At 43.6% G+C, this 18,556-nt stretch overlaps 3 protein-coding genes across 4 annotated transcripts; 2 read left to right on the top strand and 1 right to left on the bottom strand.

The window, feature by feature from the left end:
• Positions 1–38: 38 nt before the first annotated feature.
• Positions 39–4,424, top strand: LOC149897376 (uncharacterized). Of its 2 annotated transcripts, XM_090116474.1 has the most exons (6): positions 39–1,328; positions 1,452–1,702; positions 2,467–2,667; positions 2,739–2,871; positions 3,031–3,172; positions 3,351–3,489. In XM_090116474.1, the coding sequence occupies exons 2-3, from the start codon at positions 1,463–1,465 to the stop codon at positions 2,623–2,625; spliced, it is 399 nt and encodes a 132-aa protein (XP_089972600.1). In that variant the 5' UTR covers positions 39–1,328; positions 1,452–1,462; the 3' UTR covers positions 2,626–2,667; positions 2,739–2,871; positions 3,031–3,172; positions 3,351–3,489. The 2 variants fall into 2 exon arrangements, with proteins under 2 accessions (XP_089972600.1, XP_089972599.1); XM_090116473.1 differs by having other exon boundaries at positions 39–1,702; positions 3,351–4,424.
• A 218-nt stretch (positions 4,425–4,642) lies between these two features.
• Positions 4,643–6,755, bottom strand: LOC149897375 (uncharacterized). Its single transcript, XM_090116496.1, has 6 exons — positions 6,303–6,755; positions 5,776–5,955; positions 5,629–5,701; positions 5,446–5,535; positions 5,132–5,200; positions 4,643–4,931 (listed from the first exon to the last, which is right to left on the bottom strand). The coding sequence occupies exons 1-6, from the start codon at positions 6,501–6,503 to the stop codon at positions 4,651–4,653; spliced, it is 894 nt and encodes a 297-aa protein (XP_089972622.1). The 5' UTR covers positions 6,504–6,755; the 3' UTR covers positions 4,643–4,650.
• Positions 6,756–13,496: 6,741 nt separating this feature from the next.
• On the top strand, positions 13,497–14,324 carry LOC149897374 (uncharacterized; the record flags this gene model as incomplete). The annotated part of the gene is made up of 1 exon (XM_090116495.1): positions 13,497–14,324. A coding segment is annotated over exon 1 (828 nt), but the record flags the coding sequence as incomplete, so codon positions are not given.
• Between the last annotated feature and the right edge of the window lie 4,232 nt (positions 14,325–18,556).

Below are 18,556 nucleotides of genomic sequence, written 5' to 3'. Positions count from 1 at the left end.
ACTCGCGTCAAAAGTGCTCAGCGACAGTTGTGATTCAATCTCGAATGAGAGCTGAACTTGGAACACGCTAACGCGTGAATATACAACCACTGCAATCCAGTCGGAATCATAGCGTAGTCGAACCATTCTAGGCGATTATCGGAAATGTTCAACCATACCAAATTAGGTAACTTTGCGAAAAGACCGCCGATGTCGGTCAAGTAATTCCCATCTAGTAGGATTGCTTGTAGATTCACGTTTCCGTCTAACGAGCCAGCTTCAATTTTGTGGATTTTATTTCTAGATAAGTTGAGAATTTTCAGTGAAGTCATTTTGTCAAACACTCCCTTGCTGATATTCCCGATATTATTTTCGGTTAAACGCAAACCGTACATCTGTTGCATAGTCATAAAAGATGCATTTTCAATGCTCACTATTAAATTCTCTCCCAAGTCTAAAGTTTTAAGTTGTGGGATTTCTTTCAAAGCGATGGGAACTTCATCTAGTCTATTTCCATTTATATGCAAATCTTATAGAGACGTGCAGTTGCGTAAGGCATGCGGGTGTATCTTTGTTATTCGGTTACTGTCTATCGACAAGACGGATAATGCGGACAGTCCGGTGAATGAATAACTTTCAATGTTTGTTAATCGGTTATTTGATAATATTAACGTATGTAAATTGCCGAGCGAACTGAATACATTTTCTGGAATATGTTCAATGAAGTTATCTTGCATCTTCAATATTTGTAAATTGTGTAAATCTCTAAACAAAGCGATTTCCATCTTTGAAACTCTATTGTGTGAAAAGTCTAAAAAAACTAATTTTTTTAATCCGGAAAAAGTAGATGTATTTATCCAATCAGATGTTAATTCGATGTGAGATAAATCCAAGACAAGAAGTTGGAATAGATCGCTAAATAATCCGGCTGCCTTATTACGGATCTTGCAGACGATCAGCAACAACCAAAAATTGCGCAATAGTTGTTGTCAATCGTCTATTTCATATTACGTAAAAGCAGACGACAAGCAGATAATCTGCCGTCAACAGTGCTGCCTCTGTCGAGCAACTGGAAAACTAAAAATGCAGTTGTCGCTAATGTAAACTCAAAGGTTGCTTTGCAAACGGTATTATCTATGACTTGCGACAGCCACACGACAGCAACTACCAAGCAATTGATTTGTCAAATATGCGACAGCTCTAATACTTGTTGTTGACTTGTTGCTGGTTGTAATAGGAACAATATAGTATATAAAAATCTCAAAATAAAATAAAAATTATAGTTTAGAAGATTGATTCTTATCTAAGATCATCGAATACTTAAAAAAAACTTGTTAAAATATATTACGGTAAGTGTGCAAAATATTTTCATCGGTCTAGAAAAGGTGTTCGACAAGTTTTCGAATATATTTTTACTAATAATTACATATTATATTTACTTTCGGGAATATTAATCATACCTTCTTAGACAGTTTTATATAAAATGGCACGAGCATTCTTATTAATTGAGGCACTCGAGGCCGAAGTTAGAAGACAAGAAGCTCATGATGTGGCTCAGTTACGGCGAAGTCTTCGTAACCAAGCAAGGACTTTGAGCATGACAGATGTTGAGTTCAAGGCACACTACAGAATCTCCCAAGATTCATTTGAAGAGTTGTGTTCTGAACTAGCTCCACTAATGGCTAGATCAAAGAGGCAAACAAAGGTTTCTGTAGAGTGTAAGGTAAGAAATTGTTATAAATTCTTGACTTGAATACATTCATAATATTGTTAGCAGCATTGTAAGACCATGTTTGTAGTCTGCCCATTTATTAAATTATAATAATCACTAGGGATGCATCGATACGCCTTATCGCCGATACGATACCGATACCGATACTCTTATAAAAATATCGGCGATACCGATACCGATACCGATACGCTTACTGTGAATTCAAAAATGAAGGTATAATAAATAAATCACAAGTCAGATTTTTCTTTTATTATGAAATTAGGCGATTAAAAATTTTAGTAATTAAAATTAACATTGATAAGATTTTTGTTTAAAAAACAAAGTAATCTTAAGTTTTGCGGAGAAAGGCGATTTCGCAAGTCTGTTTGAATAAGACCTGCGCTGGAAAACAGTCTCTCAGATGCAACAGAACTCATTTGGAAACTAAAGTACATCTGCGTAATTCTTTTCAAGTTTGGGCATAAAACGTCATTGCGCCAGAACACGAATGGGTCTGCATCTCTCGATATATTGGGACAACTCAACAACACACTCACAAGCGCGGGGTTTCCCCGAGCATAGTTCATGCCTCGTTTGCAACGGAATAGACAAGACAACACGCTCGTTTACACTACATTGCAATTGTTAAATTAAAAAGTATCGTTGAATCGGTTATTAAAATATCGTCGATACCGATATATCGGCTAACCCGAAGTATCGCCGATATATCGGTATCGGTATCGGTATCGGATGCACCCCTAATAATCACTTTTCAGGTCTTAACAGCTCTGTCTTTCTTTGCAACGGGTTCATACCAAAAGCCAGTAGGAATGAGCTTTTTGCATGGTTTAAGCCAGCCTAGTGTGTCAAATGCTGTGAGAGAAGTGACAACAGCACTAAACAATATTAATATACTGAATAAGTATAGGTATTAAATTTCCACAAACACAGCAAGAAAGAAATATCATCATTAACAAGTAAATTTCTATACCTATTTGATATGTACCATGAAAGTTTCACTTAACATTAATTTTGTCTATAATTCCAGATTTTATAATAAATTTGGAATTCCTGGTGTCCTGGGCTGTGTTGATGGTACACATGTGGCATTAGTGAAGCCTTCAGAGCATGAAGAACGTTTTTTTAATAGAAAACACTATCATTCTAGAAATGTTCAAATAGTGAGTACTTACTTAACTAAGCTTTAATTTATTTATTACCTATATTAATTATTTTGTACAAACCTTTTATTATTACAATTATTAAAAAACTGACTTGCACAATGTTTCTAATACTGTGAGAATAAAAGAATTAATTTCTTGTAAATAATGTTTTTTTAGATATGTGACAGTGATCTTAATATTTTAAATGTGGATGCTACTTTTGGCGGAGCTACTCATGATGCATATATTTGGCGCAATTCGGAAATAAATAATCATTTGCAGCAGCTTCATAATAATGGTGAAAGCATTTGGTTATTAGGTAATTATTTTTTGTATTGTTAATGTAGTATGTGTGTGTGTAACAGAATTAATGTTCAAAAAATACCTATTTACTAAATATTTTAATTTTATTATTTATTTTATTTCATTTTTAGATAGGTATCAATGTTGTAGTAATTTATACATTATAAAACACTGACTATGCTTTACATTTGCAGGCGACTCTGGATATCCACTGCGGCCATGGCTTCTGACTCCTATTGTTAACGCTGTTCCTGGGACTGCAGAAGAGCATTACACAAAATGTCCACTGCAGTGCTAGGAATACTGTTGAACGTTGCATAGGAGTTTTGAAAACTCGTTGGCGATGTTTGTTGGCACATAGAGTACTGCATTATGACCATCACACTGTGGCAAAAATCATAAATGCATGCTGTGTTTTACACAACATCGCTAACCAACAAGGAACAGAAGTCATAGAGCTATCAGATGAATATACTAGACATGATTCTGCTCGCCAAATATCTGACACCATCAGCATTGATGATGAAACACAACAATTAGAACGTGGTCCTTTACAGCGATCACTTATTATGCAGCGTCTATGGAGGGAGAGGAGACCATAGCCTTTATTTAGTGTTGTACAAACTTTTTCTAGTATTTAAACCTAAGAATATTTATATTTATAAAGCAGAAACCAATGATGATATCATTGTTAATATTTGTGTGTGGTTAATAAATATACTGAAATAAAGGCACTAACTCACCACCTGTAATGTAACGTTACAAAGTCGAGCATTACATAGGTAAGCTAGGAAAAACTGTCATCACAAAATCGAACCTGAAATGTTAGATTATAGATTGTGAGGAAGCACCTTATTCAAAAAGTTTTTACTTGAACTATCTGTAGGTACTTACTAATAATTGTGTAAAGATAAAAATATTATACATAGCAAAAGTAGTTTATGATAATAAGTAGTTAATTTAATACTGTTCACTGATGATATTATTTTAAATTTAAGAGTTTTGTTTGGGCATAGGCAAATAATTGTTTAAATTTTTTCTGGTTATTATTGTATCGTTATTATTTAGTTACTTATTTTTAGTTTTACAATTTTTAGATTATTAGAAGATTTAGATTATGTTTAGATTATAAATATAATGATTATCTTGTGTACTGAACCTTTCTATTTTTGTGGTGTGAATTGTGTGATGCAATAAACATGTCTATGTATGAGTCAATGTGTACTGAAACTGTAGGTATGTACCTTCTACCTTCATATTTCACTTGTATCGTGTAAATTAATTCAATTTTTTTATATCAGATATTTCAAATATTAATAACTATATTAGTAAAAAAAATGAAATATTTTCAAATAAAACAATTTTAAAAATGTGAATGAGAAAAATGTCACAATCTATAAGAATAATAATTAACAGGTTTTGAATAGTTAATGTCAAAAATAATGAATTTGGAATTAAAATAATGATAACACAAACAATTAAATAAAATAAATGTTATTTATTTTCTACACAATTTTTTAATAAATTCGTCAGTTCACGCAGCGCCTGAGCCAGAGTCTCTGTAAGGGCTAGCTGTCTGCGCGATACATCTAACTCGTCCCTCCTAGCCTCTGCAATAATTATCATTATTGCATCTACCAGCTTCTGCTCCGCGTCGATCCGTCTATTTTCCATATCAACGATCCAAGACGGGTCAACTCTTTGACGAGTCCTGAGATCAGATATATTTCGGCTCCTAACAGAGCTCCTGGGTAGTCGCCGTGACACTGGACTATCTGAAAAAACTAAATAAATAAATAAAACTAAATATTTTAAAGCATTCGTATTTCAACTTTCAGTTCATGGGAAGCAACACCAGCTTTCAAGTAAAAAAAAAAAAGAAAAATTAAAATTAGTTCACCCAGTCGATAGTTCTGACTTCTGACATCAAAAATATTAAAAAATAAAAGTGACAATTATTAGAACTATATCTCACCAGCATTTGATCTAGGACCCCGCCTCCTGTTAGGGTCAGCAGAAGCCGGTGCCTGCACTCTATCTGAAACTAATAAGATAGGATATTTTGAAGCAACAGTATGTTTGCAATTTTGAAATATTTGAATCATTTGTCAGGTTTAATACAATATAATAAATATTATAAATGTGAAAGTAACTCTGTCTGTCTGTCTGAATTTTACCTAAATTGTTAAGAGTTACATAATATAATAACAATTGATTGTTTAAGTAGGTATGTTTTTCTTATATTATTTAGGTAATGTAGATAGTCTAAGCTCAACTAACAAACTTTACCAGTATTTCCTCTCGTTGATGGTGATATTGGCGTTGTGGTCTGCCCAATATCTATGAGCTGTTCACTGGCTGGTGGTGGTGGAGAAGACTCTAAAATTGAAAGGGTTTTGGATAAATTACCTATATACTTAAGTAACAGATTTTTTTTCACTCCGAAGTTGGTTAAAATAAATGTCTGTTTACCTATGGTTATCTCTACACATTCAGAGGCTATATCCTCATAGATGGCCGAGGAGGTACTTGGTGTTGGTATAGGCTGCAATGCAAAAATATGATTATAATCATTATATATTAATTTCAAGGATAAAAGACTATTTTTTTTTCTCTTACAAATGCTGGCACTCTATGTTGAGTATCTCCATATGCAGCACCCTCTCCAATAATGGCCAACACCTTTTTATCAATTTCTGATAAGTCGTCTTTACAAGCCGGCCCACCACCAGTACCAGAAGCTGCCCGTCTTTGGGCTGATGCCCTTGCCTTTACCTTATGCTTCAGGTCAGCCCAATACTGTAAGCATAATGCATGCAAGCTTATTTAAATTTATTTGTTCGAAACCCACAGCTCTTAATATATAATATATTATATAGTTATATATATATATTATATATTATATAGTTTATAAACTTTTTTTTAACCTTTTATAAACTATAATTTTATGCATCAATATGGAATTTATGTACTAAAAACTAAAAATGCAAGTAGGTAGGTATAGACAGTTATTTAGTATTTCTGTGGTGTAAAAATACACACATGGCGGTGTGAAATCAAGTGATGTGTTAGAAATACGAGCAAAAAGGATTCAAATTGTATAGAAATAGCAAATAAATAATTATTTATCAAATATACTTAGGTACACGTTTCCAGCGATATCCAGATTTTGAGGCACCACTGCCATGGGCGTTTAATTTGGAAGCTAGTTCTTCCCACTGGCGATCGACTGTTTCTTTCGATCGTGGACCCAAACCAATGCCTTTGGCCAGAGCCTGATGCTCCATTAAATAATTAACCCTTAAATTGATTTCGTCCGTTTTAAAGGACATAGTATTTACACACATGCTGGCGCTGTTACAGTAGATCTAGGCATTGCCAATCGGTATATTGGGAAGGTACTAGCTATGTCCTTCGCGTACATGCAGGTTTTGTTAGCGAAGCGAAGTACAGCCGCGAATGTTGACCATTTGAAATTTGCAAAAAACGGATCTTTTGACTCTCCTGATAAAATTGGTAATAACTAATAACTGTAAGTATTTTGGCTATTTTGCTTATAATGTTATATTATTAGTTAGAATACGATTGTAAGTAAAGTATTTTGACATAACTTTTACATATTTTACAATATTTGGAATAAAAATCTTAGTTTATTTATGATGTCCCATAAAACGGACGTTGACAACTTGGAGTATAGACTAGGGTATTCTTCACATGTCCTATGTAGCGGACGTTGCCAATAAGGCCCTCCATTTTCAACGTCATCATTTTGATATATTTTTCTCTATTTTTATTATGTTTTACAGGATCATGACTTGACAATCAATAAAAAATTCCCTCACTACCTCTGGCGGAAGCTGAAGAGTCTGGCGTTGAGTTGAGATGACGATTTCGAAGGAAATGTAGACCTACGGGAGTGATTTCACTATGATAACAGCGTCAATTATTTACCCCCAGCACCATACTTCCGGAATTATACGACATATTGATTTGAGAAACAATGAAGACCCAAAAAGTCAGAATTTTTACCATCAACAAAATATTATTGCTGCAGAATTACAGCCATTACATGCGGTGCGAGATGAATCTTCCCTACTTCTCAGTAGTTCTTCAGCCACAGCATCATGTTACTTACCAGAAATACCACCCAATGTTTGAAAATTTAAATAATATTACCTTACAACTTACAAAAAAAATGGCAGCAAATGGATAAATATGCCTAAGAATCCAAAAAAAGCTATTTAAATTTCCTGTTTATTTTGGTACTTCAGGCATGGTATACGACTTCCTTGCATACGATGAAGCAAACACATTTCAATCTGTACAATTTAGTGAATGGGAAGAGGACTTTCTTGGTGTATTAGATAAGTTCTCAGGCTATGTAATACTATTTTCTATTCCAATTCTTAGCATATTCTTATGCTGTTATTTTTGGTAGGGTCGTTTTTTAAAATCCATTATTTTTAACGATATCGTTAAAGTTTTAACCAATATTTTAAGACAGATGTTTGAAAAGCTTATACTAGATCGTCCATAACTATAATTTGATAATAATTTTGAATTACAGAGTTGAAAATGTGCATTGTATTCATGTACCACGGTTGGAGGAATAATGTGCAATGTCCGTTACATGTGACGGTTCGAACATGTACATATAATTGGCAATGTCCGTTTTATGTGACATAGTGAAAACAATAGAAAAAATTAAAATTTTTAATTTTTTTTTTTCATTTTCCTCTTTTCTATCCTAATTCCAACACATCCTCCAAATTTGGACATTATACACACAAGTTATCTAGGGGTGACAATTTAAGGGTTAAGGAGGTCCTCTAATTGAGACTTGGAAACTCGGTGTTCCATTTTTTTCAACTGAAAAATTCACAATATTTTGTGAGTAAACAAGTAACGTTTAATGCATATATTGTAACTAGCGCCTTCACAAACAAAGAGTTAGACTTACCTACTTGTGCAAAATTACGAAAATTGTAACACTAATATTCACCGCTGAGCACAAACTAAGACAAATCACATTCACGAACTTATTACTGAATACCTTTCCCATAACCCAGTAATAATATATTACGTTGTTTATGTGACAAGACCCACTTACAAGGGTTATCGCAAAAAAAATCCCTGGAGTGTTCATGCTGGGATCCATCCACTTCACAAGTTTCTTAACTTTCTTAATAGTTGTTTGCTAACGCAGATGTGACGCAGTTATGAGAGCGAGTATTGTTTAATGTTTACAAACATACGTAGTACCACCAGTTGCCACCTGATTGTGAGTGGCGCTGCTTTCCATACAAAATCAAGTGCATCGGTCGCAGGAAGCAGATGTTGTGCGACAGCGGCGCAACAGCTTACATAATACGAAATTTGTCGCTTGCTATCTGCTAATTTTTAGCTAATAAGGCTGCGGGAGCGAGAACAGTTATTGTATTGTTGTTGAGATAAATTTCTTTTAATTCTTTTGTATCGCTAAATAATTCCGGTGGTAAGCTTGTCAGCTGATTGTCAGAAAATCTAACCGTTGTTAGCGAAATGAGCCCTTCTAAAGCTCTATCTGCCACAGATGTTAATCCATTCCCTTGAATGTATATGTAATTTTTGCAGTCGCTTTAAACCAGATAGAAGTCCTGGCGAGGTTAGGTTAGGTTAGGTTAGGTTAGGTTAGGTTAGGTTAGGTTAGGTTAGGTTAGGTTAGGTTAGGTTAGGTTAGGTTAGGTTAGGTTAGGTTAGGTTAGGTTAGGTTAGGTTAGGTTAGGTTAGGTTAGGTTAGGTTAGGTTAGGTTAGGTTAGGTTAGGTTAGGTTAGGTTAGGTTAGGTTAGGTTAGGTTAGGTTAGGTTAGGTTAGGTTAGGTTAGGTTAGGTTAGGTTAGGTTAGGTTAGGTTAGGTTAGGTTAGGTTAGGTTAGGTTAGGTTAGGTTAGGTTAGGTTAGGTTAGGTTAGGTTAGGTTAGGTTAGGTTAGGTTAGGTTAGGTTAGGTTAGGTTAGGTTAGGTTAGGTTAGGTTAGGTTAGGTTAGGTTAGGTTAGGTTAGGTTAGGTTAGGTTAGGTTAGGTTAGGTTAGGTTAGGTTAGGTTAGGTTAGGTTAGGTTAGGTTAGGTTAGGTTAGGTTAGGTTAGGTTAGGTTAGGTTAGGTTAGGTTAGGTTAGGTTAGGTTAGGTTAGGTTAGGTTAGGTTAGGTTAGGTTAGGTTAGGTTAGGTTAGGTTAGGTTAGGTTAGGTTAGGTTAGGTTAGGTTAGGTTAGGTTAGGTTAGGTTAGGTTAGGTTAGGTTAGGTTAGGTTAGGTTAGGTTAGGTTAGGTTAGGTTAGGTTAGGTTAGGTTAGGTTAGGTTAGGTTAGGTTAGGTTAGGTTAGGTTAGGTTAGGTTAGGTTAGGTTAGGTTAGGTTAGGTTAGGTTAGGTTAGGTTAGGTTAGGTTAGGTTAGGTTAGGTTAGGTTAGGTTAGGTTAGGTTAGGTTAGGTTAGGTTAGGTTAGGTTAGGTTAGGTTAGGTTAGGTTAGGTTAGGTTAGGTTAGGTTAGGTTAGGTTAGGTTAGGTTAGGTTAGGTTAGGTTAGGTTAGGTTAGGTTAGGTTAGGTTAGGTTAGGTTAGGTTAGGTTAGGTTAGGTTAGGTTAGGTTAGGTTAGGTTAGGTTAGGTTAGGTTAGGTTAGGTTAGGTTAGGTTAGGTTAGGTTAGGTTAGGTTAGGTTAGGTTAGGTTAGGTTAGGTTAGGTTAGGTTAGGTTAGGTTAGGTTAGGTTAGGTTAGGTTAGGTTAGGTTAGGTTAGGTTAGGTTAGGTTAGGTTAGGTTAGGTTAGGTTAGGTTAGGTTAGGTTAGGTTAGGTTAGGTTAGGTTAGGTTAGGTTAGGTTAGGTTAGGTTAGGTTAGGTTAGGTTAGGTTAGGTTAGGTTAGGTTAGGTTAGGTTAGGTTAGGTTAGGTTAGGTTAGGTTAGGTTAGGTTAGGTTAGGTTAGGTTAGGTTAGGTTAGGTTAGGTTAGGTTAGGTTAGGTTAGGTTAGGTTAGGTTAGGTTAGGTTAGGTTAGGTTAGGTTAGGTTAGGTTAGGTTAGGTTAGGTTAGGTTAGGTTAGGTTAGGTTAGGTTAGGTTAGGTTAGGTTAGGTTAGGTTAGGTTAGGTTAGGTTAGGTTAGGTTAGGTTAGGTTAGGTTAGGTTAGGTTAGGTTAGGTTAGGTTAGGTTAGGTTAGGTTAGGTTAGGTTAGGTTAGGTTAGGTTAGGTTAGGTTAGGTTAGGTTAGGTTAGGTTAGGTTAGGTTAGGTTAGGTTAGGTTAGGTTAGGTTAGGTTAGGTTAGGTTAGGTTAGGTTAGGTTAGGTTAGGTTAGGTTAGGTTAGGTTAGGTTAGGTTAGGTTAGGTTAGGTTAGGTTAGGTTAGGTTAGGTTAGGTTAGGTTAGGTTAGGTTAGGTTAGGTTAGGTTAGGTTAGGTTAGGTTAGGTTAGGTTAGGTTAGGTTAGGTTAGGTTAGGTTAGGTTAGGTTAGGTTAGGTTAGGTTAGTTAGGTTAGGTTAGGTTAGGTTAGGTTAGGTTAGGTTAGGTTAGGTTAGGTTAGGTTAGGTTAGGTTAGGTTAGGTTAGGTTCCCGTGTGGAGTTTCTGGTCTCCCATCGGGCGCGTCCTCAGGTGGCGGATAGGGGAAGGCCTCCCAGATATGGGGGGTACCGGTGGTCTTGCCGGCGCGGACCAAAATCAGCGTGGAGGAACTCGAGGGCTACCACGTCCTCGTTGCAATCTCTGCTTTGCAGAGAAATTGCTGGGTTTGTTTTCGAACAGTGCTGCTTTTGCGGCGAGGTATGGCGACCAGTGGTTGCGGACGATTTAGTCCTACTGGACGACGGGTTGCTTTGCAGCGATGGATGGCGGTTGTATCAATCGCGGCGCGGCGGGCTGGGCGGCAGGCTTTTCTGTCGCCTGGTTAGAGGCTTCGGCCTCCCGTCGGGCAACCTGTTATCCGTCGTAGTGTTGTTGTCACGTCTAGCAGCTACGACGGACCAGGAGGCTTGCCTTAATCGGCTGGCCTGAGAGGAAGGACACCTCATCAAAAACCCTCAAATCCGCGTTGTAGTCCAGCGGCGTGGATTTCCTGTCCTTCCTGGACAGTTTGGCTCGGGAGAGCGTGAGCTTTTAGCTGTGTACACCCATGGATACCGCCCGACCTCCATGGTGTAAAAGGGTTATCCGGGTGCAGGGGGCACCGCCCGGATGGACGTTTTATATCCCCCATACTCGTGGGAACAAAAATGTCCTTTAACTCTGAACCGATCAACGACGACTTTAGCAAACACACAATTATGGACACTGAAAACTTCTATGACCTCGAAGACACTGACGGAAGTATGTCTCCGGCGCGTGTCGAGACAAGGCGGGGCAGGGCTGTGCTGCGTTCAAGCTCCAGCTCTGTCAACAGCATCATAGAAACGGATGGAAAAGACAGGCTGTGGCGGAAGCGGACGCTGGACACCAGCTGTTCTGGTTCCGACACAGAGGATGGCACAGGGGTTTTTACATCCCCATTTATTAAGACCACCTCAAAAAGAGGGAAGGGCCGCCCATCGGGTTCAAGCGCCACTCGGCGCGAGGCCACATTCGATATGACGAGGTTGCGTAAGAGGGAGTTGGAGGCGCAGGCCGAGAAGGAGGTTGCTGAGTGCGCCGAGCGCATTGAAGTGGCGCAAGCTAGCGCTCCTCTCCCTCCCATTCCAGCAAAGACAAACACGTCGGAGGCTCTCAGTCGCCGCATTGCCGATGACCTGGCTGCAATCGTGAAGGTGATGACCAAGTCATCAAATCTCAAGGGCACTTTCAAAAAGGCCTTGAAATTGGCCCACGATGACATTGAGCAGTCAGTAGCTCTATTAGAGAAACACACTGTCTCTGAGGAGACGAGATTGCTGCAGGCAGCCAATTCCCGCCTACAGGCGGAGCTCGACTCCCTGAAAAGGGAACTCCAAGAGGTGAAGGCCTCTCAGGGCTCGTCGCTGCCTGCTCAGCCCCAAGATTCGGATATCTTGCGCCAGGTCGGAGCAATGATTAACGCGAGATTTGAGGCTCTAGAGGAGCGTCTGCTGCCGGAAAAGCGCATAAGACCTCCACTGGCGGCAGATAGCAGGAAAGCGGCAAAGGCGGCTGAACAAGCGATGGCTGATGACCTCGCACCGCCCCCTCCATCAAAGGCGAGGACATATGCAGGTGTTGCGGCTTCATCGCAACCCGGTAGATCGGTGTCTGGGCCCGCAATTAAGAAAACCGCGAAGCAGACGGCGGTCCCAGCTTTGGAGATCGAGGCAACCTCGAAGAAGAGGAAAAAGAAATTGGCGAAGGGGAAGGAAAGGGTCCCCGTGCAGCCTGATCCGGCGGGTTCAAAGCCCCCCAGAAAAGATACGCTGGCCACGTCATCCGGCCTCCCGCAGCAGCCGTCAAAGGTCGGAGAGTGGACTGTGGTCGGAAAGCGAGGAAAAGAAAATAAGGGGAAAGGGAAGAAGCCTGCGGCTAAGCCCCGCAAGAAGAAGTCGCGAAAGCTCCACGCTCCGAATTCCTCGGCTGTCGTCCTTACCCTGCAGCCGAGTGCGAAGGAGCGTGGCGTAACCTACGCCGGTGTTTTAACGGAGGCGCGGCGTGGAATAGACCTCGCCGAAATTGGCATCAGTGCAATGCGTTTTAAGCGCGCTGTCACTGGTGCCAGGATACTAGAGATCCCCGGTGCTACCAGCACCAAGGAAGCGGACTCCCTTGCCGCCAAATTGCGGGAGGTCCTCGGTGAGGATAACGTTAAGGTGTCCAGGCCGGTCAAGTGCGCAGACCTGCGAATCACTGGCCTGGATGACTCGGCCACAGTCGAGGACATTGCGGCTGCGGTATCGCGCGCAGGGGAGTGTACCGCGGAGCATGTGAAGTGTGGTGGCCTGCGCACGGGCCCCCGAGGTGCTGTATCAGCCTGGGTTAGTTGCCCGGTGACTGCGGCGAAGAAGCTGGCGCAGGCGGGGCGCGTAATGGTTGGGTGGGCTTCGGCGAAAGTCTCTCTCACCGAGCAGAAGCCCCTGCGCTGTTACCGCTGCCTGGAGGTGGGCCATGTCAGCGCCACGTGCTCCTCGCCGACGGACAGGAGTGCCACTTGCTTCCGCTGCAGTGAAACAGGCCATAAAGCTGGTGGATGCGATGCCGCCTCCGCTCGCTGTGCCCTATGCACGGAGGCAAAGCTACCGGCAGAGCATCGGCTTGGAAGCGCAGCCTGTAAGGCCCCGAAGCCTAAAAGAGGTGGAATGCGGAAGCAAGATGGCGCTCCAACGCCATCACGCTCTGCTCCGGTGCCTGATGAGGTACCGCAAACGGAGGCAGCCATGGAAACGCAGTAATGGCCCCACTGCGTTTTCTACAGGCCAACATCAACCACTGTGCCAGGGCCCAGGACCTTTTACATCAGAGTCTGGCAGAGTGGGAGATTGACGTGGCGGTAGTGTCTGAGCCATACAATCTGCCCCCCCGGGATAACTGGGTGGGCGATCTGGATGGCTTGGTGGCGCTGGTTGCTCAAGGCGACACACAGCTTGAGCAAATCATAAGGCGACGGGGATGCGTCTCGGCGGTTGTCAATGGCTTCACCGTTGTGGGGGCGTACTTCTCGCCGAACCGCTGCCTCGCCGATTTCGAGCAGTTCTTGGTTGAGCTGAGGGATCTGCTAGACTTCGCACAACCTCAATCTGTACTTCTGGCCGGGGACCTGAACGCCAAGTCGGTGTCTTGGGGCTGCGTGGCAAGTGATATACGTGGCTCGACACTCGCTGACTGGGCAGTTGCGTCGGGACTGACGGTTGTTAACCGTGGAGCAGAATTAACGTGTGTTCGGCAGAGGGGTGGATCCATTGTGGATGTCACGTTTGCGAGCCCCCCTCTCGCTCGTCGTATACAAGACTGGAGGGTTCTTTTGGACGTGGAGACGCTCTCGGATCACCGTTATATCCGGTTTAGCGTCTCCACGCCCTCGACGGCTCCCAGTCAATTCCCCCCTGGCGATTGTCGTCCACGCTGGGCACTTGGTAGCCTCGATAGGGAGCTCCTCATTGAGGCTGCCTTAGTGCAGGCTTGGCTCCCGTCGCAGCAGAATGGCGGCGAAAACGTAGAGGAGGAGGCCACTTGGCTTGCCGAAGCTATGTCTCAGGTGTGCGACGCGAGCATGCGGAGGGTGCGGTCGGTTCCACGTAGGCGCCAAATGTACTGGTGGTCCGCCGATGTTGCCCAGCTGCGTGCTTCATGCGTGGCTGCGAGGCGGGCGTACACCAGGCACAGGCGCCGTAGGCGGCGTGACGAAGAGGAGGAAGCGCGGTTATACGCCGTCTATAGGGACTGCATTGTGTCTCTGCAGCACGCCATCAGCAGCGCTAAGACCCGTGCATGGGAAGAGATGCTCGAGAGTTTGAACCGCGAACCTTGGGGTCGGCCGTATAAGAGGGTGAGGCAAAAGCTTCGCCCTTGGGCCCCGCCCTTGTCTCAAAGTCTCGAGCCACGATTTCTGGAGCAAGTGGTGACGTCCTTGTTTCCAAGTCGGGGAAGACATTCTCCCCCACCGATGGCACCCACGATGACTGCGCAGGAGGAGCTCAACAACGAAAATGTCCCTCCAGTCACTCGCAACGAGCTCGCTGTGGCAGTAGAGCGCCTTAAGGCGAAGAATGCCGCCCCCGGCCCTGACGGTGTTCCCGGGCGGGCCTGGGTGCTGGCGCTAGAATCTCTTGGACCCAGGGTGGAACAGCTGTTCACAAAATGCCTCCAACAGGGCCAATTTCCCCGTAGGTGGAAAACCGGGAACTTGGTCCTGTTGCAGAAGGAGGGACGCCCGCGCGACTCGCCCTCGGCTTATAGGCCGATCGTGCTGCTCGATGAGGTGAGCAAGCTCTTTGAGCGCGTCTTCGCAGCTCGCCTCATCGACCATCTGGAGGGAGTGGGGCCGGACCTAAGCGAGAACCAATTTGGATTTCGCCGGGGAAGGTCCACTATCGATGCGATTGCTGAATTGCGGAACCTCGCTGATCATGCAGATAATGAAGGCGGAGTGCTTTTGGCGGTGTCCCTTGACATCGCCAACGCATTCAACACTCTGCCGTGGAGTTGCGTGATCGAAGCGCTCCGCTATCACAACGTGCCCGGGTATATGGTGCGCTTGTTGCAGTCCTACTTATCGGAGAGGGCTGTGGCGTACCCCGCGCGTAGTGGGTGGCTAGAAAAGGAAGTGACGTGCGGTGTTCCACAGGGCTCGGTTCTTGGGCCCCTTCTGTGGAACATCGGCTACGACTGGGTCCTGCGTGCCACTTATCTACCGGGTGTCAGCGTGCTTTGCTACGCGGATGACACCCTGGTAACTGCACGCGGGGCCTCGTACAGGGAGGCAGCCCTCATTGCGACCGCTGGTGTGGCGGATGTTGTGCGCCGAATCAAACGACTTGGCTTAGAGGTCGCTCTGAACAAGTCAGAGGCAATTTTGTTTCGCGGCCGTCGAAGGGCGCAGGCTGCTGGTTCAGCTATCCAGGTGGGTGGCACGTCCATCGGCGTCGGTTCCACTTTGCGCTACCTGGGCATCGTGCTGGACAGCCGGTGGACATTTGTGGAGCACTTTCGTCGCCTCGCCCCCCGTCTTGTTGGGGTGGCCGGGGCACTTGGAAGTCTGCTCCCGAATCTAAGAGGGGCTGGGGGTGCGTGTCGTCGTCTATACACCGGCGTCATTCGCTCCATGGCCCTCTATGGTGCGCCCATTTGGGCCGACTCTTTGAGCGTCCGTACCAGACCATACTTGCGTAGACCGCAGCGGGTCATGGCGCTCAGAGTCGTGAGGGCATATCGCACAGTGTCCTTCGAGGCCGCGTGTGTCATGGCTGGGACGCCCCCGTGGGACCTGGATGCCGAGATGCTGGCGGACGTTTATCGCCGCGTCACGGCGTCCAGATCGCATGGAATTAATCCATATCTGGAGCAAGTCCAGCAATGGAGGGCTGATGCTCTCGAGCGGCGGTTCAGGGAGTGGGAACGCCGGCTCGAGAGGCCCAGCGCAGGAGCAAGGACGGTCGAAGCTATTCGACCGGTCCTACGCGAGTGGTGCGACAGGCGGCATGGGGCAATTACCTTCCGCCTGACACAGGTGCTGTCCGGACACGGCTGTTTCGGGTGGTACTTGTGCAAAGTCGCCAGGCGGGAGCCGCAAATGGCTTGCCATTGGTGTGACAGTCCGGAGGACACGGCAGACCACACTCTCGCCGTGTGCCCCGCGTGGTCCGAGCCCCGTGCTCACCTAGTCGCAGTCGTCGGCCCTGATCTCTCCCTGCCTTCCATAGCTCGCGCAATGGTTGGCAGCGACAGAACGTGGCGCGCGGCTATCACATTCTGTGAAGATGTGATGTCGCAGAAGGAGGAAGCAGAGCGGGTCCGCGAGGGAGATCCCAACGCGGATCCTATTCGGCGGCGACGTCTTATTGGGCGCAGTCGCCGAGTCGCGACCGCTGTACACGGTCGCGACTTGCTTCCCTAATGTTGGGTGCCGGACGGTGGAACGGGGACATAATCCATCGTCCGGTGCGGTGAGGCGGCGTGAGACGTGTTCCGTTCACGCCGCCCCCCAGGAAGGAGGAACTGGCGAACACTAGCCAGGTCTAAATCGCGATGGGCCTATATAAAAAATAGGCTGCCGCTGACAGGGTTACGGAAGCGGTTACACCAAATACCCGCGACCCTGCCAATATAGCGGAGCGACGGAACACAGTGGAGTTTAGTCGGTAGTCGCCGCATTCTGCGGTGTGAGTCCGACATAACCCAGGGCCCTTTCCCCGAGCGCTCTGGGTATGCCTAAATGCATTCTCCACTATAAAAAAAAAAAAAAAAAAAAAAAAAAAAAAAAAAAGGTTAGGTTAGGTTAGGTTAGGTTAGGTTAGGTTAGGTTAGGTTAGGTTAGGTTAGGTTAGGTTAGGTTAGGTTAGGTTAGGTTAGGTTAGGTTAGGTTAGGTTAGGTTAGGTTAGGTTAGGTTAGGTTAGGTTAGGTTAGGTTAGGTTAGGTTAGGTTAGGTTAGGTTAGGTTAGGTTAGGTTAGGTTAGGTTAGGTTAGGTTAGGTTAGGTTAGGTTAGGTTAGGTTAGGTTAGGTTAGGTTAGGTTAGGTTAGGTTAGGTTAGGTTAGGTTAGGTTAGGTTAGGTTAGGTTAGGTTAGGTTAGGTTAGGTTAGGTTAGGTTAGGTTAGGTTAGGTTAGGTTAGGTTAGGTTAGGTTAGGTTAGGTTAGGTTAGGTTAGGTTAGGTTAGGTTAGGTTAGGTTAGGTTAGGTTAGGTTAGGTTAGGTTAGGTTAGGTTAGGTTAGGTTAGGTTAGGTTAGGTTAGGTTAGGTTAGGTTAGGTTAGGTTAGGTTAGGTTAGGTTAGGTTAGGTTAGGTTAGGTTAGGTTAGGTTAGGTTAGGTTAGGTTAGGTTAGGTTAGGTTAGGTTAGGTTAGGTTAGGTTAGGTTAGGTTAGGTTAGGTTAGGTTAGGTTAGGTTAGGTTAGGTTAGGTTAGGTTAGGTTAGGTTAGGTTAGGTTAGGTTAGGTTAGGTTAGGTTAGGTTAGGTTAGGTTAGGTTAGGTTAGGTTAGGTTAGGTTAGGTTAGGTTAGGTTAGGTTAGGTTAGGTTAGGTTAGGTTAGGTTAGGTTAGGTTAGGTTAGGTTAGGTTAGGTTAGGTTAGGTTAGGTTAGGTTAGGTTAGGTTAGGTTAGGTTAGGTTAGGTTAGGTTAGGTTAGGTTAGGTTAGGTTAGGTTAGGTTAGGTTAGGTTAGGTTAGGTTAGGTTAGGTTAGGTTAGGTTAGGTTAGGTTAGGTTAGGTTAGGTTAGGTTAGGTTAGGTTAGGTTAGGTTAGGTTAGGTTAGGTTAGGTTAGGTTAGGTTAGGTTAGGTTAGGTTAGGTTAGGTTAGGTTAGGTTAGGTTAGGTTAGGTTAGGTTAGGTTAGGTTAGGTTAGGTTAGGTTAGGTTAGGTTAGGTTAGGTTAGGTTAGGTTAGGTTAGGTTAGGTTAGGTTAGGTTAGGTTAGGTTAGGTTAGGTTAGGTTAGGTTAGGTTAGGTTAGGTTAGGTTAGGTTAGGTTAGGTTAGGTTAGGTTAGGTTAGGTTAGGTTAGGTTAGGTTAGGTTAGGTTAGGTTAGGTTAGGTTAGGTTAGGTTAGGTTAGGTTAGGTTAGGTTAGGTTAGGTTAGGTTAGGTTAGGTTAGGTTAGGTTAGGTTAGGTTAGGTTAGGTTAGGTTAGGTTAGGTTAGGTTAGGTTAGGTTAGGTTAGGTTAGGTTAGGTTAGGTTAGGTTAGGTTAGGTTAGGTTAGGTTAGGTTAGGTTAGGTTAGGTTAGGTTAGGTTAGGTTAGGTTAGGTTAGGTTAGGTTAGGTTAGGTTAGGTTAGGTTAGGTTAGGTTAGGTTAGGTTAGGTTAGGTT

Source organism: Colias eurytheme, chromosome 25 (assembly GCF_061535395.1).
Source record: "Colias eurytheme isolate Ceu_HAF_F1 chromosome 25, ilColEury1 Martin Lab GWU primary, whole genome shotgun sequence".
Taxonomy (NCBI): Eukaryota; Metazoa; Arthropoda; class Insecta; order Lepidoptera; family Pieridae; genus Colias; species Colias eurytheme.
Note: the sequence above shows the minus strand (reverse complement) of the source record. Positions and strands in the feature narration are given on the sequence as shown.

Coding starts and splice junctions, on each gene's coding strand:
- LOC149897376 (XM_090116473.1), top strand. CDS start 1,463: ATGGCACGAGCATTCTTATTAATTGAGGCACTCGAGGCCGAAGTTAGA. Junction 1,703..2,466: donor AGGTTTCTGTAGAGTGTAAG/GTAAGAAATTGT, acceptor ATCACTTTTCAG/GTCTTAACAGCTCTGTCTTT.
- LOC149897375 (XM_090116496.1), bottom strand. CDS start 6,503: ATGTGTGTAAATACTATGTCCTTTAAAACGGACGAAATCAATTTAAGG. Junction 5,702..5,775: donor AACATAGAGTGCCAGCATTT/GTAAGAGAAAAA, acceptor TTTGCATTGCAG/CCTATACCAACACCAAGTAC. Junction 4,932..5,131: donor GGGTCCTAGATCAAATGCTG/GTGAGATATAGT, acceptor TAGTTTTTTCAG/ATAGTCCAGTGTCACGGCGA.